Source organism: Balaenoptera borealis, assembly GCF_965194805.1.
Source record: "Balaenoptera borealis genome assembly, chromosome: 18".
Lineage (NCBI taxonomy): Eukaryota > Metazoa > Chordata > Mammalia > Artiodactyla > Balaenopteridae > Balaenoptera > Balaenoptera borealis.
The window spans coordinates 69,873,885-69,896,274 of NC_138877.1; the positions used below are offsets into that span (position 1 = coordinate 69,873,885).

The following is a 22,390-nucleotide window of genomic DNA, read 5'->3' on the forward strand; positions in this document are numbered from 1 at the left end:
GAGCGTCTGGCACCTAGCAAGCGCTCAAAGAAATATGCTGAATGAGTGAATAAAAAAATGAATAAATGTGTTATATAGGAAGTATCTCATGCACAACCACGTAAAAAACTTGCCGAAAAATATCTTTCCTAAACGGTTCACGTAATTTAGAAATTTATATCTCCAATGAACTGGTCATGTTTCTAATGTCTGTTACACGGTTTCTTCCGCTCTTCCCCTTTCCCTAAGCACCCTTTGAGCTAACATCCACACTCCCCTTTCTCAGGCCAAGGGGCCTCTTTCCTCCTTCCGAACAGCACTACGACCAGTGTTGTAAGCAGACCTCCTGTTATTCTTATTTCAGCCATTCCTCTAAGTTAGAGAGCTGCAATTAATTATGCACCTGCCTTCAGTTATGGGACGTTTTATGTTGTTTCATTTATGCTGCTGAATTGTGAGCTACCTTAGGACTGAATTTGTCTGAAATCAAAATCAGATCTGCTCAGAGGGCCTGGGAAGGTGTTCTGAGCAAGCAGTACCTAAACTCTGCTAACTGACTGATTAGCTTCAGCCCGCGATCTGCAATTCCCAGTGTCTGCTCCATGGCATGGCTCAAAGGCATCTGAAAAGACCCATCTTCCTCTTTCCGCGTGGTATTAAATTGAACACACTGTTGGGCTTAAAGAAACTCGTTTATGAATGTGTTAAAGTAAAACAGGGGGCTGGGCAATATGATCTCTATTTTTCTTTCTCTCTCTAAATTCCATGTTTCTGTGAGTTGGAGTAGTGTTGGGGCCCAAAGAGGGGGATTTTCAACTCGAACCCTTTGAAAGGCAGAACCAAATGACATCCTCATTAGGCACACATCAAAGGTGGCAATTGGCTGAGTAGCTGGTACCACACACTTGGAGCCTGGGGGGACGTGAATGAGACAGTCCCGTGTGCAGCTACACAAACCAGAGGGCCCGGCTATGAATGACACGGAGCAGCGTGGTGCAATGCAGGCAAATCTAGCTTTAATTCAATGCAGAGCATCGGGCGACGTTTTTATACCCTTGAATGACAGCAATGGGCACCACTTCTGAATCCTGGCCCCAGTTTCCACTCCTTATAAGCCCCACACAATGATTTCACCTCTGTAGTCTGCTTTTCCTTCAACTGTGCATTTCAGAGTTGTGAGAATAGAGAGGTGAGCGTGTAAAACCGCAGTGCACGATGCCAGAGGGAGACTGACCCTTACCCAACAGAGGGCGTCTCAGCCACATCCAGAAGACCGACATCGAAAGTTCTCCCGAGCTCTCTTTTGACAGGAAACTACACTTGCTGTTTTCTATTTGTGAGCTCTTACACTGATCGTTAGAGCTGTTAACGAACTCAGCATGCCTCCCGAATTCGTAAAGTATGCAAAGTTTTTATGCGAAATTAGAAAAATCTTTTTATCCCATGAATTAGGATTTTACAATTTCTACCGCAACCCTCACCCCCATCCCATCAAAATTCTGAGTTCACCTACTGAGTTACAAAGAAGCATCCAATTTACATTTAGTGAAAGGCATACTACCTGCGATCAGTGCATCGGTTTCAGCTACTGTATTTTAATAATTTGCTGCACATCCTTTCAATCTGAACAATAGGAGATGCACTTTTCAGTCCTCGGCAAATTAATGACACCATTACCAAAAGAGGAAATTTAGCAAGAGAATTGTGCTCTGAAATAATGTGCCTGAAAGGCAGCGACGAGGTAGCTTGTAACATAGTTACAGAGATTATTTACACCAGTCACTTTACAGTTTAATGCGACTTCACGCCGTGTGTGGAAAAGGGAACTCAAAGTGAGCGGCTAGGAAAGAATAAACGCTGCGGAATTCAAACCAAGAATTCTTACCTTGTTTTCATTGAAATTAGCAATAACTACTCCAACAAAAAGGGTCAGTCCAATCATGCAACCCAGGAATACAAAAACATGAATATAGATTCCATGCATCTGTATAAATGAAAGATACGGTTACTCATCGAAGCCAAGGAAAGCAGCTGTGGTAACATTCAAAGGATTGCAGTGCGTGCTTACCGGACCCACTCGATGAATAATAACATCCCTCACTTCCACCCAGCCTTTCAAGGAGAGAACTTCAAACAATGCCAGCATAGCATTGCCCACATTGTCAAAATTAAAGTTCCGAGGATTCGCCCTGCAAGTCAGAAAGAGGAATGTTCCGTGGAATTCCAGGGAGAAGCACCCGAAGGCAATAACTATAACTCTTTCCAATCTTGGGTGCAAAGTATAGGTGGCACTTGGAAGGTAGGCTAGATGGCATTTGTTTGCTAACTCATAAGGATGCATCAATGTGTTAGAATTTATTAATTATGCATTTATTAATTATGCAGTTAATTACTAGGCAATAATGGGGTGTTCTCAATCGAAAACAATAAAATGCTATGTCCCTCGACTTCTAGCTCCAGAGGTTCTGCAGCGTTTCTGGCTGGTCCTGATTAGTATACTGAGGACTCTCTGGTTAGAACTTGTGCAGGAGATTCTTACAAAGGGGCATTGGAGTTTGGGTGTGAATTTTGAAATGGTTTTACATTAGAAAACCTTCCTAAAGGCATGAATTACAAATCCTGGTGTTAGTACAGAAAGTGTAAAATGAGTAGAATTTGGCCACTTTATTTTATTCTGTGTCATCACGTGAGCAGCACGCTGTGACCTAGTGATGCTTTAGAGGCTCCTGAGGTGGCACATACCCTGTGTGTCTCCAGATCACCCCCTCCCAGGTGGATTTTTTCTCTCATTAACTCCAAATGTTCTCAACAGATACTTCTTGTAGACCCCAGTGTATAGTGTGCTGCCTACCACACAGTTAACTCCTGAGTTCTAAAACATTTTGGACCCTCTATTTTTGGGGGGTCAGGGGATGTCTCATTTCTTGTTTTTCTGACACGTGTATACTTTTTTCTTTCCACTAACCTCTTTCTACTACACTGCATCTCCCCTAGTCATTATAGGTCTTAGCTAACATATTTGTTAACAGAAGATTTCAGTGTCTTTTTTTTAATCCCCCTTTTCTGAGGCTATTTTAAATAATTAAAAGATTTAGACAACCACATGCTGGAAAATCATGACTATCACCACATTTCCTGAATTTGATGACCTGAGCTCAGGATTATTGACTAGAGTAGGCCTACTGAAGCCTAGCTAAATTATATTTTGATAACTTTTTTTTCTTGCTAGCACATTTATCAAAAGTTAACCTTCATAGGAGGCAACATTCTAGGGGGAATCTGATTTAGGATTTTTCTACCACCTTTTATGGTTTTCAAAACTAGAGACTATCATGAGATATACTTTTATAAGTTTTCTTTTTTTAATACTAAATATGTGGGAATCTAATAAGAAAACATAAAACTGAGACTGACTTGTTTTTAAAGGTTTAAAGCTGATTGGTAGAAATGTTTTCTATATAGTAAAAAAGCCCCACTCAGGAATTAATATTTAGGGATTCTGATTTATATTTTTTAAGTATGAAAGACAAGCATATTCTCTTGGATTTTTCCAACCTTTCCTTTTGGGGGTTTCAATTAAATTTAATATATTTTACAGCAGACAGAATCTGTTAAGGATGCTACAGATGCCACAATTTTCTTGAGTAAGGATTTTTTTTTTAAACCAAGTGAGTCAGCTCTCAGATCTGATGTTGAACTTTCTTACCCATCCATTTTCTTTATGTAAAAGTGCTTTTTTTAGCTGAATTTGCAGCAACCCAAACTATTCTCATGTTCCACATCCTTTAGAAGTTAGAATATGTTAAAATACACTTTCAGGCTAAAGCAAGAAAAGTAAAATGGAGAATCATAGACTTAAATTGCTGGAAGAATATACCACAGTAAAAGTCTCAGTTTTAATCATATTGGATATGTTTATGCTTTGTTCATGATACTAAAATTGGAAAGTTTGAAACTTTACCCATAACTACAGAGGACTTCAACAAATCCCAAACACAATCCATTATTGTCATTTTTCCTGTTGGCCTCCCTTGATCTGGAAGGCTATTTAAATATTATCTTTTCTGGTTAATTTTTAAAAGATTACAATCTTGTCTATCCAATTCAGAAAAATGAAGAATCAGTTCTGACCTCACAATCGGAGTTTTCTACCTCCCAGTGACAAGTGCTCCAGGGACCCCAGGTCATGATAAGGAGAGCTGCTTCTCCTCTGGGAAGATGGGGGTGCCATGGAGGAGAGGAATCTAGCCTCTGCCCTGGGATGTGGAAATGCAGGGGATGACATGGTCCAAGATGGTACCCTGTATCTTACACAGCTCTGCCATCTAAAGAAATCAGAAACTAGTACTTTCTGGAAGGCAGACTGCTTTTTGCCTCGCGCTTTGGTAATAGCAACTTGAGTTTCCACAGCCTGCAACAATCTTACCTCTGCCTCGCCCCTCACTCTCACCTGCCTGTGGCTCCTCCCCCTTTCACCTGCCTAATTCCTATTCACCCTTCAAGAGTTAACTGGGTGTCTTCTCCTCTAGGTCCTTCTCCCTGGTCCAGTCATCGTTTGGATTAGGAGCCTCTCTCCTGCGTGTACCACTGAACCCTTCGCCTCTCCGTACCCTAGAATCAGAGGCTGATACATCACGGAGCGAAAGAAACTTAAAGGTAAGCCTCAGGGCCCCTCCCTGACCCAGGTCCCTTCCAAGACTCAGGAAGGGGCCCAGGAGTGAGTTCACATAGTCATATGTTTCTGTTAAACTTAAAAAAGCAAAGTAGTTTTATATTCTTTTTCTTAGAGAGTGTACCCAAATTGTTTGAGCCTTAGACTCGACAAAAAAAATCTGATCTCTTTCTGCCTAGAATGTATCACAGTGTAATTTGAAATTACCTAGAGGTAAGCTTCTGGTGAACTTCAAGTGAGTCTAGGGGCTTATTTATGTAGCATTAAAACTTCAGCATATTGTATTAAATTATTTTAAATTTTATTTTCTGTTCTTCATTGGACTTCTAGCTCTTAGGGGTCAGAGGCCATAGCTTGTTCGCAGTGACAGCATAATTCCTGGCAAACAGTAAACACTTAGTAAATATATTTATTGTAAAACTGAATGCTTTGTTGATTTCTCTCCCATGCATTTCCTTTTCCTAAATCCCAGACCTCTGCTTAAGACAAAACACAATATTTATAATATATGATATGTTTAATCCTTTTTACCAAGGTAATTTTTATCTCATCAAGTCTGAGTGATTCGGAAGAAAATGAATGTATTCATCTGAAGAGAGAATGCAGAAGCCAGATTGTCTCCTGAATTAGCTAGTGCATATTTATGTCCTAATTATAATTATCAGAGCATTCCTCTAGGCTAATTCCCAGATATAAGTTATTTTCTTAATCATAAATTAGCCAATATAAAATTACAAAATTTTCAGCTGCTAACTCTTGACAAGATTATTAGAGAAACAAAATGTGAAAATTATCATGGTTACAGTTGACATTTATTTGATGAAAGATTTATATTTCACTAAAACTAACCCAAGTCACAATATTCTGAACAAATGGGAAAAGCTATTGTGATAACGTTCAAGTGATGTCCCTCTGTTTGCTTATGCTTTTAAAATGTCATTGAACTTGAAGTCCTTAATAATAGCTTACATAAAACATGACATTTCAATTAGCTGATTTTAAAATCTTAGAGAGCTGGTTTTATGGAACACGTGGAACGTCATAGGGTACAACCGGAAACAGCTTACTCTCCTCCTAATGCTACCTTCCAGTGCATTCTACTCCCTTCCTGACACCTTGGGGAGAGCCCAGAGCTTTTCGGTATATAGTCAGCCTCATTCTAAAATGCCCACTCCATTCAAACCTGTACCAGGATCCCACCCTCAGCAGCTCAAGCCTGACCCGTGGTCTGAGGAGGGAGAAAGAGTGTCAGCCACTCTGGTCCCCTCCTCCTCTTGGTGACTGCCTGGGCCTTACAAGAAGGGGTGGGATGCAGCTGGGGTTCGAGACACCACATCTTGCGTGTCTGACTCTGCTGGACTGTGGCCACTGGTGCTCTCCTCACAGCAGCCGTTGTTCTTTCACGGAGCTCATTTTGGTGTTCCCAAGAAACACTCCATGTTTGAACAGTGTTTCTAGCTTCTGTGAACTTGGCACTTGAGCATCTGTCCCACATACAGACGCTGGACGCACTTTGTTCTGGACACCCGATAAGATGCCTGAGTCACCCTTCCTGGCCTCGTGCCTCCCTCGTCCTCCTCCCCACCTCGAGACGAGCCCTTTTCAGGGTGTGCTTTTCAAATACAAACCAACCAACCCAGAGTCCAGCCCCCCACCAATCACCTCCTCTATCAGGCTTTCACACTCTGGGCCACCATCCACCTGCCCTAATCACCCCAGTGCCAGGCACCAGACCACAATGGATGGCCTCTATGCTCTAGAGCCCATTAAAATTATTCAAACTAGCCATCCCTAAGCCTGCTTGCCCTGCCTCACCCGTTCCTTCCCAGGGGAACTACAATAAAGGCTCGTGGCCCCAGCTCTCCCCACCTCTCTGCCTGCTGATTCACCCTGCTGCTTCCCCAGGTGGTCCCCCGCGCAGTGGCAGGCCCCTCCTCTTGGGAATGATGAGTAACAAACTGTCTTTTCAGTGGTAATCCTCTCGACCTGTTGGCTTTACTGCACCCCACATTTCCTATGGCTACACTCCCCAGCATGAGGATGCCACAGTGTTACTTCCTGCCGTGAGTGTAGCCTCTAGGTGATTCTCAGCCCCTCCTCCCGGAAACGCTCCCACGGCTTCTTCCCATAGGGGCACCCTGTCCCCAGCACACAGCCCTTGGCAGCAGGGTTCCAACAGGAAGGCTCAGGTCAGGTGGCCCTTGGCAGGGATGACGCGGCCCTCCAGAAACAGCAGATCGCCCCGTCTTCCCAGATGGTGAGGAGCAGCTTGCCCACAAGAGCCTCTCTTCTTGCCTTGCCAAACTCTGGTATCAACTGGTCCTTCCAGGGGTCCTCAAATGAATGGGAGAAGCACCGTCCACCTTTCCCCACAGTGAAGGGGGCGTGATGCCATAGCACTCTCTGCTCTTGACTTCATTCACTACCATGATGTTATCTTTGAATGCAGTGTTTTCTTTTACAGGAGCTGGGTGACGGATGATGTTTGAGTAAGTTCTGATGGGATTGGTTTAGTTGGCCTCTTTAGAATGTCAAGGTACTTTAATCTCCCCTTGACCTCAACTTTGAGACTTTAGACAAAATTCCAAAAAATTTTGGAAAAAAAAATTGATGTCCTGATATAAGTAAATTATTTACAGTATAATAATGAGTTTTAATCTCACAACAAAATAAACATTTTATGCTTCTTTAATTTTTTATTGTAACGTAAATTAGACTGCTTTTCTAGTTAACACTGGGATAAAGATATTCCCATGTGTTATATACTTCTCTACCCATGCTCAAGCCTCACATCCAAAATTAGTCTTTTTTCCATAGTTCTTTGGTATTAAAAGGAAACCAATATAAATTGTATTGAATTGTTTATGAAAGTGAATTTCATATTAGAGAAATGCCAAAGCAGGTAACAACGAGTCCTAAGGGTACAACTGGGTGAAATGCTATTCCTTTTAAAGAGTTTTGACATTTAGTAGAGAACATCAATTGTGACAAAAGCAGAGCAGTTTCTGTGGTTCACTCATTATTCTAAGAGGTAAAAAATGAAATAAAAAGAAAACAGATAACGATTTAAAAGGACAAATGAAGTTGATGGAACACTCTGCGCATCAGTGAAGCAGATTGAGAGATTCCATTCATAGTCATTAGGGAAATGGTTGAGAAAGAAGGTACCAGGTACTTCTGGCTTTGATGTAAATGCTTTGAAAACTTACTTAAAAAAATTTTTTTTAAAGAGGCAGTTAGATAAAATCAATTGTGTTACTACTGATTATTCCCTTCCAGGGTTTCAATAACAAAATCCTTCAATGTAAATGGGTTTTAAAATTGAAATAGTTTTATGATTTAGGCTTCTCTACAACTGTCATGAGGACATCAGATCATCCTTAAAGATATAAAGTCAGTATGAGTTTAGTTTTAATTTGATTAAAATTGTTAAAATTTTTAAAAATTGGTTTAAAAGTTGAATTAAAATTTGATTAAAAATTGATAGAAAATATTTTTTCTTTTAAGCCTCACTAATTTTTATTCTAAAAAATTTTTATTTATTTTTATTGAAGTATAGTTGATTTACAACGTTGTGTTAGTTTCAGGTATACAGCAAAGTGCTTCAGCTATATATATATATATATATATATATATATATATATATGTATATATACACATATATATGTATATACATATATACACACACACATATACATGCTTCAGCTGTATATACATATATATATACACACATATACATACATATGTATATGTATATATATAAAAATTCTTATATATATATTTATATATATAAATTCATATATATATATATATATATATAAATTATATATATATAAATTCTTTTTCAGATTCTTTTCCATTATGGTTTATTACAGGATATTGAATGTAGTTCCCTGTGCTATACAGTAGGATTTTATTTTTTATCTATTTTATATGTAGTAGTTTGTATCTGCTAATCCCATACTCCTAATTTATCCCCCCCCATCCCCTTTCCCCTTTGGTAACCATAAGTTTGTTTTCTATATCTGTGAGCCTTTTTCTGTTTTTTAAATAAGTTCATTTGTATCAATTTTTTTTTAGATTCCACATATAAGCAATATATGATATTTGTCTTTGTCTGACTTACTTCACTTAGTATGATAATCTCTAGGTCCATTCATGTTGCTGCAAATGGCATTATTTCACTCTTTTGTTATAAGCCTCACTAATTTTTAAAGCCATGTGAGTCCAGATACATACTTTAAAGTATTAGAACAATACTGCAGTGATGCTTCATTAGTTTCATGAAGCAACCCTGGCACTCAGTGTACCACTTCCTCTCTTATTTTATTTCTTTCATTTTTGCACCCTATTGTAATTCAGTGCTTTGCCTTGCATTACTTAAAATTATTTTAAGTAATTCTAGCAGAACTACTTTTAGTTTCATGCCATATTACACTGCTTTAAAACCTTATACTATATATACTTATATAGAACATGGATGGACCATGAAGGCCCATTATGCTAAGTGAATAAGTCAGACAGAGAAAGACGAATACTGTATAATCTCACTTGTGTGTGTAATCTAAAAAAACAAAACAAAACAAAAACAAAAGCAAAACTCCCCCGACTAAACTCATAGAAAAAGAGATCAGATTTGTGTTTACCAGAGGTGGGGGGAGGAGAGGAAGTGGAGGAAGGTGGTCAAAGGTACAAACTTCCAGTTATAAGACAAATAAATACTAGGGATGTAATGTACAACATAGGGACTATAGTTAACACTGCTGTGTGATACACAGAAAAGGTGTTAAGAGAATAGAGTTCTCATCACGAGGAGAATTTTTTTTCTTTTCTTTCAACTGGATCTATATGAGGTGATAGATGTTAACTAAACCTATTGTGATAATCATTTTACAATATATGTAAATTGAACCATCATGCTGTTTGCCTTAAACGTATACAGTGATGTATGGCAATTATTTCTCAGTAAAACTGGGGAAAAACCCCTTATACTGACAAATATAGCATTCTTCAGGATATTTTTCTGATATGCTTACCAAACACGGGGCACCCAAAATCCAGGTTTTTTCTCTCCAGGCCTTAATTTTAAATTTAAGTTCTTGGACACACTTACATTGATTCTGAATATTCCATTACAATCTTCCTAAAACAGGAAAAAAAATAAAAATAAAAGGAAGAGGAAAAGAACCTGGTCAGAAAATGAAGTCAGAAAAGATAAAAGATAAGAAACGTTTTTTACATAGAACGACAGAGGTCTTTTATATAACAGCAGAGATGTGCATAGCTACTCAGCAAAGAGTAACAAAGACTTCAGAGATAAACAGGTGAAAGTTGATGCTGAAAATGTTAGTAAGTGGGCAAAGGATATGAACTGACATTCCTCCAAGCGAGAGACACAAATAGCCAATGAGCACATGAAAAGATGCTCTGCATCATTAGTCATCAGGGAAATGCAAATCAAAACCACAATGCGATACCATTTCCCACTCACTAAGAAGGCTCTGATCAAGAAGTCAAATAGCAAGCTTTGACGAGCACGTGCAGAAATCTTAATCCTCATACTAGAATCCTCATACACTGCTGGTGGGAATGGAAAATGGTGCAGCCACTTTGGAAAATAGTGTGGCAGGTCCTTAAATAATTAAAGAATTACCACAGGACACAGCAATTCTTCTCCTAGGTATCTACCCAAGAGAAATGAAACATATATTCACATGGAAATTTGTACATGAATGTTTATATCATTATTATTATAAATAGCATTATTTACAATAGCTCAAAGGTGGAAACAATTCAAATGTCCATCAATCAACAAATACACAAACAAAATGTGGTCTATCCATACTGTGGAATATTATTCAGCCATAAAAATAATGAAGTACTGACACATGCTACAACATGGATGAACCTTGAAGATATTATGCTAAGTGAAAAAGCCAGCCATCGAACACCACATATTATATGATTCCAACTGGAGACATGGCACCAACATCTCAAGCTTCATGGCCTTTAAATGTGAGCTGTTTTAGAACTCTAATGGAAAACTGATGAACTCATAAAAGTGCTAACAAAAGATCAAGATGAAAAAAAAATTAATTACATGGGACTGAGTGAACTGATGAGGATGATTATAATTTTTGTAACTTTCTATTTGAATAAAAAAAAATGTGAGCTGTGTGATCCAAATGTTGGGGTATCTAGTTTCCCCTTTTCCTTGGGTTTGTCTCTTCTTTTATAAAGGTAAACTGAAGTATCCCCTTCATCTACATGACACGCTTGGCTTTGGCCTCTTATGTTAGGACTAGAAAAGAATTCGTCCAAATACAAAGACACGGGCCACTTCTCACTATGCCAATTTTTTTTGCAATTATTCTGCTTGCTCCTGATGGTCTTTTGATGGCTAAGTTTTCTTATGAGCTTCCCACAGAGACCTCATTGTTCTGTGGAAAAGAATAAATGCCTCATGGTATCTGTATGTCTGTCCGTCCACCGTGTGCCCTCCGTCCCCTATACAAGTCATTACTCTTTAGCTCGGGCCGGGTATGAGCAGATAGTGTAAAATCACGACGCTCTTAGGCCATTATTACTCCCCTGAGTCATCCACTATTCCTACAAGGCTTCATCTTGAGATGCTGTTATTATCTTTCTGGCCTCTATTCAGGGTGGACCCAAAATAACCCTTCTTTCCTTACATAAGCTTGTGGACTAATGCATCAGCTCATTATTACTGCCTTCATTTAGCTCATTTGGTACACCATGACCTTTATAGCATGTTCCTTGCATGTCTTGTCAGGTTTATCAAAATTCCTGGAACCTGTGGGAAGGGGAGTTAAAGGAAGCAGCGAGCCGGGCGATGCCTTGTGAAATAGCGTAAGGTCTGCCCATCCTAAGTTTGTCTCTTCTGCTCTGCCTCTTCCTGAAAAATCTCATTATTAACATGACTGATAATGTATTTTTGACTGGACAAAGATGTTACCTGTATTTTCTAAAAATTCGAGAACTACTAAGCTTTCTAATTAGAAGCCTCAAAATGTAGAAATGTCATAGTAGTATAAAATTTATATTAGACAGCCATATTTGCTGGAAATATGGGAATAAGTGTTTTAGTTCAGCTCTGGTAGCCCTTTTGGAAACATGCATTTTAATGAGACTTAAGCATTATTTTTACCTGGGTAGAAGAGGAAATACTCTTGCTAGTTTATACATCAGCAGAACTGGGTTCACTCCATTAACCTACTTGTAACATCGGGCAGGATTCTAAGAGAATGGGACAGTGGGCGATGCAGCAGAGATTGGCTAATTATTAACCAAACCCCGCCCCCTTTTCTACAAAATACACCACGAAACTACACATCACGGTCTCACTTCAGACTGGTGAGGCCACGCTCTTTCCAGTGGAATGTGGGGTGAAGATAGATGCCTTGCTTCTAGGCTCTGCCTATAGTCCTCTGAGAGAGAGATGGTTTTCTGTTCCTAACTGCCAGCTAAACAGAGAAAACTTTGAAGACAGCAAAGGCTAGGGACACAGGACAGAGGAAGCATGAGCCATTGGGTGGTCATTTGGAGGAGAGCTGCCTGAATTATTCAACATGCAATAAATATATTCATTTCATTACATTCAGCTACTGACATAATGGGGCTGTTCCAGAAGCTAGCCTCCTCTTATAACACCAGCCAAAGAAAGAGAAAGAAAAGAGTAGAGGGACTTCCCTTGTGGTACAGTGGTTAGGACTTGGCACTTTCACTTCTGGGGCCTGGGTTCAATCCCTGGTTGGGGAACTAAGATCCCACAAGCCATGCAGTGCGGCCAAAAAAAAAAAAAGTAGGATCGAAAGTATTCAAGCTTGGTTCAAGCTTGAGTCTTAGTTGTCTTCATGGGGAAGATTCTGGGCAGCTAAGAGCTACTGCAAGGCCCTGACTTCCTAACAGAGGAATGTGGAGTGGATAAGTCATAAGAAGGGGTGTGGAAGTCAAACTTTGCCTTTTGTATCTTGGGGGAGCTGTTTGCTGATATGAGTCTCAGGTCACAGCAGAGGCAGGATTAAGTTAGGGAAGACCTAAAGGGAAAGTTTTCACGTGGAATCTTGGGTGACTATATGGAAGATGTCAACAGTGGCTTGACCTTGGAATAGGAGGGAAGAACAGGACTGTCTGAGATGTGTTTTAATCTTATAAACCTTTACCAGCCAGAAGAGACACACTGCCTGCTTTAAAAAGGGAGTCCATGGGAAGAGTATTCTTAGAGTTCTGTTCTCAAAGCAGCCTCAGCACATGGCTACGCAGGGATGGTAAACGTTCTTGATTTTCATCCCAAAAGACAGAAAGGATATCTTACCCTTCTAATAATGTTGGGATCATTGCACTTGGCCAGTTTTCCAGCAAAGAGCTGAACTCCAAAGCTTGCAAAAACAAGCATTAATGTCAGCAAAAGAATGGAGACCTGAAAGAAATGGGTGAGACAGCAAATCTCTTGGTAAAAAATTATAAACAGTAGGTTTGGTTTGAGCAGTGATTATGAACAGGACTTTTCAAACAACATCGTATGAAATTCACAGTCTTTGGATGCTACCTTTTAACTTCTCCCCCGCAGGTCATTCAATTAGCCTAGCTGGAATGTTAAAAGAAGGAAATTAACAACAGGTTTTGAATTTTTAGAATAAAAACATATGACTTCCATGTAAGAAAACGGGCCAAGGTGTTTTGGACATGACTTGGACTTTTCTGATTTTGAAATCAACACTTTGCTTTATTTTATTTAATGGAACAAAAGAAAAATGTTGAAATAATTCTCTTTCCCAAATTTTCTCAAAATGGATTCCTGTGTGTGTTAGCAGAGCCTACGTAAGGGGGATAGTGGCTTTGCTTTCTTGAGAGCTTGAGGGCTCAGGGCTTATCAAAGTGCCGCACGCAGAGGGTGTGAGATCAGTCTTGAGAAGCAAATCTGGCAATTGGCTGGTGCTCCCTCTGCTGGATGACTATTTTGGTCTCAGCAGAGAAAAGTGGCCAAAATACTGAACAAACCATTGATCTCTACTGGTTGAATAATCTAAACATATCCCTTAAAGATACTAAAATTACACAGAAACATCCTCTGAAGCAAGGCTCAAATAAATCATCTTCTAAATTCTATCAGGGCTCAAAGATGCATACACATTCATTGTCAGGGGCTATTCTGTTTTCCCTCAATTCCAGCTGTGGAAAAAGCCACAGTGTTATGGCTTTAGTGCAAAAACAATATGGAATTTTATAAATTTATTTATTTTTATTTATTTATTTTTGGCTGTGTTGGGTCTCTGCTGCTGTGCACGGGCTTTCTCTAGTTGCGGCGAGCGGGGGCTACTCTTCGTTGTGGTGCTTGGGCTTCTCATTGGGGTGGCTTCTCTTGTTGCCGAGCATGGGCTCTAGGCACGCGGGCTTCATTAGTTGTGGCGCACGGGCTCAGTAGTTGTAGCTCACGGGCTCTAAAGTGCAGGCTCAGTAGTTGTGGCGCACGGGCTTAGTTGCTCCGTGGCATATGGGATCTTCCCGGGCCAGGGTTCGAACCCGTGTCCCCTGTGTTGGCAGGCGGATTCTTAACCACTGTGCAACCAGGGAAGTCCCAAAAATATGGAATTTTAAACAGAGCTTTAACAAAGTATTAGCAGGATACTAACACAACATTGTAAATCAACTATACTTCAATAAAATAAAAATTTTAAAAAGTATTCGCAGCTATATGCCTATAGTAACATAACAGCCTGTCTTTAAAACACCTTAGAATCAACTCCAACTATAGCTGTTTTTTCACTATAGGTGTGTTTCTAGAAAACAAGATATAAAACTAGCTTAGTAAGTTAATTCATGTTTTCCATGCACAAGCAGAACTCATTAATAATAAAAAGAATCCTGTGATCACTCCTTTGTTGTAAGGCAAAGATTCTTCTTTAACAGATTGTGAGCAAAGAGCCTCTTACTCATTGTTTTATCTGCAGCCCTGCTCTTAGAAGACCCTAAATCAATATTTGCCCGACTTAAAAGTATATTTTCTCCTCAATCATATTTCTAAATGTTCATTACTGTATATTGAGGTAGGGTATACCTGTATGTTACAGTTTTGAAGAGTTGTTTTATGTTAACACTCCAAAGATCAAGGACAAATTTTGTTCTATATGAATTTGGGAACATAGAAAATGAGATTACAAGCCTAGATGGGTTAACTCTTAATATCATTTGTGAATTTGATGGTGTTGAAACTTCTTCTTAATTTCCAGATGGGGTAACTAAAACCCAGAGTATAAATTAGGGTCAAGAGTTAGGAATGGAAGTGTCAGAAAATTCTATCTCTTTGGATTCTCCTTCCACTGTACTTTCCAGAAGTCTTCGCTTTAATTTACTAAAAATATTTGTTGAATTAAATATACCAATAAGCCAGAAGCATCCATGGGTGAAGTTTTTGAATCTGTGTTGTGTTTCGCTAGTACCTTTACAATCTTCTGGCAATAAACAAAATGGTAGACTTAACCTTGACAAGCGAGACTCACTTTATCCCCTCATTTGCTACATTAAGAGCTAGACTCCGTGAATCAGGAGTAAAGGGTGACTGTAACGTACCAGAAAAATTTCCTTGAAGCCGCTGAAAAGTTCTCGAACAACTTTCCTCATCTGAGGCACCAGCTTGAATATCCGCAGAGGTCGCAGGCAGCGGAGAACAAGTAAGAGCTGAGCTCCCGACTCTGCAGGCACGTTTTGAGGCATCCAACAAAGAAATATCAAGCTCACCTAGAGGGAAAAAATAATCTCTAGAATTTATGCAATTTATCCTCTACTATCTACATTTTCTGTGAGCCAGCTGGCCACAAGTTTCCTTTAGCAGAGACTCCACGTGTTATGTGGGACGAGCATTCACTGGGTGTACATGCAACTCATCTCTATGGACTTGACCCAGACCTGTGAGCAGCCCCAAAGGATGTCATCAGGTGTTTGCAGGGGGTTTGAAATAGGGGTGCCCACACCGTGGGCGTGGGTACTCCGGTGCCTCCTGCCCCTTCTTTTAACATATATACCGGAGGTTCCGCAGAAGTCAGCAGGATTGAAATTCCTTTGATCAAGGATACTAAACCTCACGCTGGACTGAATACTCGCTATTTTGTTAATGATCTAAACATGCTACATGTTAATGGTAACAATTCTCCTTGTTGTGTTGGAAAAGACACTGATTTTATGCATTCTTGGACATATAGAAAGAAATTTGAGTCCCTTCCTATGGTTTCCCCATTTAGTTTAAATAGATAGTTGAATGGTTGCCTTCTCTGGCTTGGTATTTTGTGTGTTGGAATTGGCATACTCTCTCTAGTTTGCTTTTAGTGATAAGCGGCTCATTGATCACTTATATAATGTAGTTTTTTTTTTTTTTTTTTAGTATAGGTGCCCCAAGAATTGTGGTGTGCAAACTAGATTTGCTATCTTAGACCTCATTAATGTATGTCTTATGCATACAGGAATGTGGTTGATGTATTTGAACCACATCCATGAATATTTTTAATGCTTTTTATTTAGATTTTACATGCATGCCCTTTATTTGCCTATACTAAACTACTGCTCTACTTAGGAACTCAGTTAATGGCACCTAAACCTCTGTGACTCACGTATCTCACTCTTGTACCAAGAAATGCAGGAGATTTTACAAAACCATTAAATTTTATATTCAGGAAATAACCGAAGACTTACAAGATATATAAATATGTCCATGACTCCACCAAAGTCCCTGATGACAGCAGTTGGAGTGAAAAATAAGCCATCTGCCATAATCTTCAGATTAAGCTCAATGCTCATGAATATCACAAACACATACTCGGCGATCTGAAACGGGCAGAAGGCAGGTTGGTCACAATGAATGCAAAAATTGCAGGTCAGTGTTTCTCTTCTTAGCTGTGAGTTGAGATTCGGCAGAGTACCTGCAAAGTAGGTGCGTGCATGACTCTCCGGAAGGGGGATTCGAACATCATGGAAATGCAGGAGCAAATGGTTACGATAATCATGACCCAGTCCAGGTACGTCACCAATCCCAGCAAATCACTGCCAAAGACCAGACAAAACTGAGAAATGCAAACACTCTAGGAAAAGGTGCTAGAAGTCAGAGACGATGCTTCTGTGATTCTATAAACGTGACTGACATTTTTAAAATGAATCGCCAATCGTCTGTTTCACAGCACAATATAACAAGAAAATAAAGGGAATTTTTATATTTTTATGCGGCATAAAATAGTACATGGAAACTTCAAATGTGCATGGAAACAGAGTTTGTAATGCTTACTAAAGTTGATGGTACTTTGTATTTTTCACAGCTCCCGTGACCGGATCTGTTTTAGATCTGTAAGAGAGAACAAACATACAAACTCTGTGACACAGCATGCGTGTTGTAACTCAGCAGCATAGTACATATAAACATCTCATCTACCTAAAATTTCTCTCATACCCTCTACAAAATGTCTGTTATGATATATGTTAACTGTATGTGACTTTGGAAGGCAGAGAACATTAGATGAAAGAAAAATCAGAAGAGTTTGCAATTGATGCTTAGGGAAGGATATTACAAAATTAAACTTTGACTTCCATTTAAAAACATTCAAAGTCTTTGCCTTAGCAGTTTGAAGCTGTTCCTCATAATTATTTAATTAAATATCCATAAATTAAATAGAATTCTTCACTCTGTATTTAATTGTGATCGTGTGGAGTAATTTATATAGAATTTCTTGGGGTGGGGATTTATAACTTCTACTTTCAGGAAGCCCATGACCAGTCTTCAAGAATTAGCAATTAGATGTAAACATGGAGACAGCCAATGGGATAATTTCAGATGAAAAACCCAATTTGGGAACTGATCAAATCAACTCTACACTGCCAGCTTCTTCCTATTGATGCTCTGTGAAAACTCAGGGTTTTAAATCATTATCACTCAGGTGCTTTAAACTGCGAAGGTCTTTCTCGAACAGCAGGAAGAACAGTAGACTGGCAGTCAGAGAGGGCCCTAGCTGGCGTCCTTGAGCAAAGCCCTTACCCTCGGCTGACCTAAATGCCCTCCTCTGTTGGAGAAGGGGGGACACAAATGATGCCAAATGGCTCCTGAAGTCTCCTCCAGCCCTGAGGGGTTAGGAGAATGTATTAGTTTCCTAGGGCTGCTGTAACAAAGTACTGCAGGCTGAGGGGCTTAAGTAACAGAAACTTATTTTCTCCCAGTTCTGGAGGTGGACGTCTGAGTTGAAGGTGGCAGTAGGGTTGGCACCTCCTGAGGCTGTGAGGGAAGGATCTGCTCCAGGCCTCTCTCCTTGGCTTGTAGACGGCCGTCTTCACATTGCCCCTCATTATAGCAGTCTGTGTCCAAGATTCCTCGTCTTACAAGGACACCAGTCATATAGGATTAGGGCCCACCTGAATGACCTCATTTTAATTTAATTACCTCTTTAAAGTCCTTATCTCCAAGTAAGGTCACATTCTAAGGGGCTGGGATTAGGGCTTCAACATCTGAATTTCTCTGGATGAGGGGGGCACAATTCAGCCCATAACATACAGTAATGCTCATACATATGCTACTAATGATAGTATCAGGGAAGGTACAACTACTGAATGGAACGTTTTCACACTTTCTCCAGACTCGTAATGTCTTCTGGATATTTACTCAGAGTTATGCATGACGAGAAGCCCACTCCCGCCACTGGTTGCCTGCTAAACTTGGCTTGGCTTGTCCCAAACGCAGCATCCCCTGGGCTGATCACCCTCACAGCCTCTCACACATTTCTTCCACGTGGGGAGGGACAGGGACACTGGCCAGTGGGTTTTCTTCTCATAAGAGTTGGTAACAGAAGCACTAGTCAACTTGATTTCTATTTTGCAGTATGCTAGAATTAAGGTATTTTGACCACAAAGAAACAACAAGTCTAACAGAAGATGTGGGCAGTGACCTCAGCTCTGTCATTCCGTCTCCCCTTGGTTAACTGTCTCCAAAATAAAATATGGAGTTAACAACTCTGCTCTAAACGTCTTGGGCGCCTGTGGAACTGAACAAATAAGAATGGCTGTGAAGTGCTTCATAAACGTGTGTTTTCTATAAATGTGAACTACTTGCAGCCTTTGATTCCCACCTGGTCGGCCGCTCAGCCAAGAGGAGCAGCATGGTCAAGTAGCCCACGGGTTATTTGGTGACCCCGTTAGGACCACACGATCCTTCTTCCTCGGATGACAACTCCCCTGCTGTTTGCATGACTCAGGGCCAAACCCTCGGCTGCAGTGGAGTCACTTACGCGTTGAAGCGAGCTCGGACCACCACTCGGCAGAAGTTTCTGAACCTGTGCTCCCGACCCACGATGAACAGGGGCTTATCGAAGTACGGGTGGTTCTCCCTCAGCTCCTCCTCCTGCACTTTCCTGGACCGGGAAAATCACGGGAGAGTTAGGCTAAGGGCACGCCTGCCTTCCCCAAACGAGAGCCTCAGAACACCACCCCGCCCGTACCTTTTCATTTCTGCTTGCTCCTTTTTCTCCTGGATCATCTTTATTTCACTGTCTTCTCTTTGTGCATTTCTATATCTCACTGTATTGGAGTGCTAGAAATAAAATGAAAGGGGACACATCAACGTGCGAGATTTTTCTGACAGTCCTCCTCCGAAGATGACCATTAAAAAAAAAGGAAATAAATATCTTTCTAAATATTTGAATGGCCACAGTCATCTTAGCAAGGACATTTTTTTTTCCTCAAAAGGGTATTTTTTTTCCCAGTGAAAACATTTATTGAGAACCTATTATGTGCTATGCCCTGTTGTAGTGCTGTGGATATGGCAAAAGGGGAAAAAAATGACAAAATCCCTGCTCTTGTGGGGCTAATGTTCTCATCAGGGGAGACAGATTAAAAATGAAATCAAAATAAATAAGAATGTTAGAAGAGGTTTAGTGCTCTGGTTAAAAACAGAGGGGGATAGAGCAGCGGTCCTCAAACTTTTTGGCACCAGGGACCGGTTTCGTGGAAGACAGTTTTCCCACAGACCCGGGGGATGCTTCAGGCGGTAACGCAAGTGATGGGGAGAGACGGGGAGCGATGGGGAGAGACGGGGAGCGATGGGGAGAGACGGGGAGCGATGGGGAGAGACGGGGAGCGATGGGGAGAGACGGGGAGCAGCACATGAAGCTTCGCTCGCTCGCCCGCCGCTCACCTCCTGCTGGGCGACAGGCCGAGGACGGGTGTTGCGGACCCCCGGGATACAGGACAGAGAGCACGAGGTCATAGCAGGCCTCGTTAAGGAGCTGTTCTCTGAGCAAAGACTAGGAGGCTGCAGGTCACTGGACATTTGGAGAAATGTGTGCTTCCGGGGAGGGGCGGGTCTGTGTGTTCACAGGTGGAACAGCCAGGACGCAGGGTGGGTGAGGACAGGACAGAGAACAGCAAGAGCTGAGGCCAGCAGGATGGTGGAAGGTGGATCATTGGGATCTTGACTCTGGTTTCTACTCCATAGAACAGGAGTCCCCAACCCCCAGGCCACAGAACTGGTACCGGTCCGGGGCCTGTTAGGAACCGGGCTGCACAGCAGGAGGTGAGAGGCGGGAAGCGAGCAAAACTTCATCTGCCGCTCCCCACGGCTCCCCACGGCTCCCCATGGCTCCCCATGGCTCCCCATGGCTCCCCATGGCTCCCCATCGCTCCCCATGGCTCCCCATCACTCCCCATCGCTCCCCAATGCTCCCCATCACCCGCATCACCGCCTGAAGCATCCCCCCCAACCCCCACCCCCAGTCCGTGGAAAATTTGTCTTCCATGAAACCCGTCCCTGGTGCCAGAAAGGTTGGGGACCGCTACCGTAGAAGATGGAGAACCATTGTTCAACTAACTGGATTGATTTTATAGAAAAGCATTCCTTGGATGTAATGATCTGTACCTTCTATCATTTGGAATAAGTGACAAAGATAAAGCTCCCTATTTTAAATGGCTTCTATTCTGGAGGAAAAGACACTAGGAGAGATCTCTTATGAAATTAGCAGAACCCTGTGACCTTTTGCTATGGAGAAGACGGGGTATGGATTTTTGTTATATGTCTATGTAGAAAACACAATAAAAAGTCTTTGAAGAAGAATTAAGCCTCTGGAATGGAGACTATTCAAATAGGGCCTTTTGTTGTGTATTTTTAAACACACATTTTCAAAGCCATGTTCTAATTTGATGCTTAAGTAGACCACACATTTCTGTTGAATCTCACTGAAGGAAAGCTCTTTGAACTAGTGTTGCCTCTGAATTTTCATCTAGAAATTGCCTCCATGCAATATGCCTGACCCCCAAATCATAAGTACGCAGGCCATGTGTTGGATCTGATCACAATTCCACATTGACAGTATGGTAGATTACATCAGACAGAGCTCTGGCTTAACAGCCATGGTGCTAACAGATGTTTGTGCCAATTAGAACCACACATATTGTTAATGGTGATATCAGAGGTCCTCATAACCAACTTCCTCCGTCCTCAGTTTCGCCTGAAACACTTAATGAGGAGAGGGTACTATGACTAAGCAGTTTCTGCAGACTGAAAGCAGATGGACTGTGCCGAAAACTCCAGAAACTCTTCAGAATAAGAGGCAAAGTGGTGAAAAAGACAAAAACAAAAAACCCTAAGCCTTGCTAACTTTCTCTTTCTTTCTCAAATGTCCTCCTTGGCTCTGAACATTCAAGACTCTGCTTTCTTAGCCAAGTTATCCAGACTCAACACCTGTATCTTAATCAGGGCTTCACTAATGATAAGTATTTAGTATGTCCTTTCCAACTCTCTCATGGTAATCTCGGTGTGATCTCACTGCTGGCGAGTCTAGCCCATAGGTTAGACTTTTGCCTCCTCTGGTTTCCCTGGGATTTCACATGGTTCGTTCCTTCACTTTTTTTGGGTCTCTGGGCTAAGTCAGAGGTGTCACCCTCCTTTCTAATGTTCCCTGCCCCCAAATCTCCACCTTTGATTTCTTTTATTTTTATTTTTATTGGAGTATGGTTGATTTACAATGTTGTGTTAGTTTCAGACGTACAGCAAAGTGAATCAGTTATACATATACATATATCCATTCTTTTTTTTTTAAGGTTCCTTTCCCATATAGGCCATTAGAGTATTGAGCAGAGTTCCCTGTGTTATACAGTAGGTCCTTGTTGGTTATCTATTTTATATATAGTAGTGTGTACATGTCAATCCCAATCTCCTAATTTATCCCTCCCCCACCTTATCCCCCGGTAACCATAAGTTTGTTTTCTCCATCTGTGACTCTACTTACCACCTTTGATTTCTTTACACTATTTGATTTTTCTTTGTAGTACAGAGCAAACCTGCTACAGCAATGAAGAGATGATGGAAACTAAATAAAAATCACACCCAGAAAGGATGATATTGATATATTTGTTTGCTTGCTTATTGTTGGTCTCTTTTACTAGAATGTAAGCTCCTACAGGGCAGGGATTTTGTCTTGTTTCCCTGCTACTTCTCATCCCTTAGAACAGGACCTGGCACTTCATAAGTAGTTGATAAATATTTTATTGTTCAGTTAATGAATAAATGAATGACCTAGAGTTGAAAAGCAAAGAAATTCCTGGGAAATCTTGTGCAGTCTTTGACAGAAAAATTCCTCTAGAAATAAAATTTTATTTACTAGTATGTTAACTCTGACATGATAGACACTGGACCTGTATTTGGAAATTAGTAAATATTTAAAGTTACAGATGTGATTCATTGCCATAAAATGCTTT

At 40.7% G+C, this 22,390-nt stretch overlaps 1 protein-coding gene across 6 annotated transcripts in view; it reads right to left on the reverse strand.

The window, feature by feature from the left end:
- Positions 1-22,390, reverse strand: part of NALCN (sodium leak channel, non-selective) — a 292,048-nt gene that overhangs the window by 25,929 nt on the left and 243,729 nt on the right. For 5 of the 6 annotated variants that reach the window (XR_014237200.1, XM_082366064.1, XM_082366065.1 and 2 more), the window contains 10 exons: positions 19,138-19,229; positions 18,928-19,050; positions 16,944-17,000; positions 16,585-16,705; positions 16,358-16,489; positions 15,242-15,409; positions 12,987-13,091; positions 9,688-9,794; positions 2,048-2,168; positions 1,865-1,963 (listed from right to left, as the gene is read on the reverse strand). Coding sequence is in view for 5 of the 6 variants with exons in the window: in XM_082366064.1 (XP_082222190.1) it covers positions 1,865-1,963; positions 2,048-2,168; positions 9,688-9,794; positions 12,987-13,091; positions 15,242-15,409; positions 16,358-16,489; positions 16,585-16,705; positions 16,944-17,000; positions 18,928-19,050; positions 19,138-19,229 (1,125 nt within the window). In the remaining variant the exon portion in view is untranslated. The remainder of the gene's footprint in view (positions 1-1,864; positions 1,964-2,047; positions 2,169-9,687; positions 9,795-12,986; positions 13,092-15,241; positions 15,410-16,357; positions 16,490-16,584; positions 16,706-16,943; positions 17,001-18,927; positions 19,051-19,137; positions 19,230-22,390) is intronic. The other variant, XM_082366066.1, reaches the window with a different exon arrangement.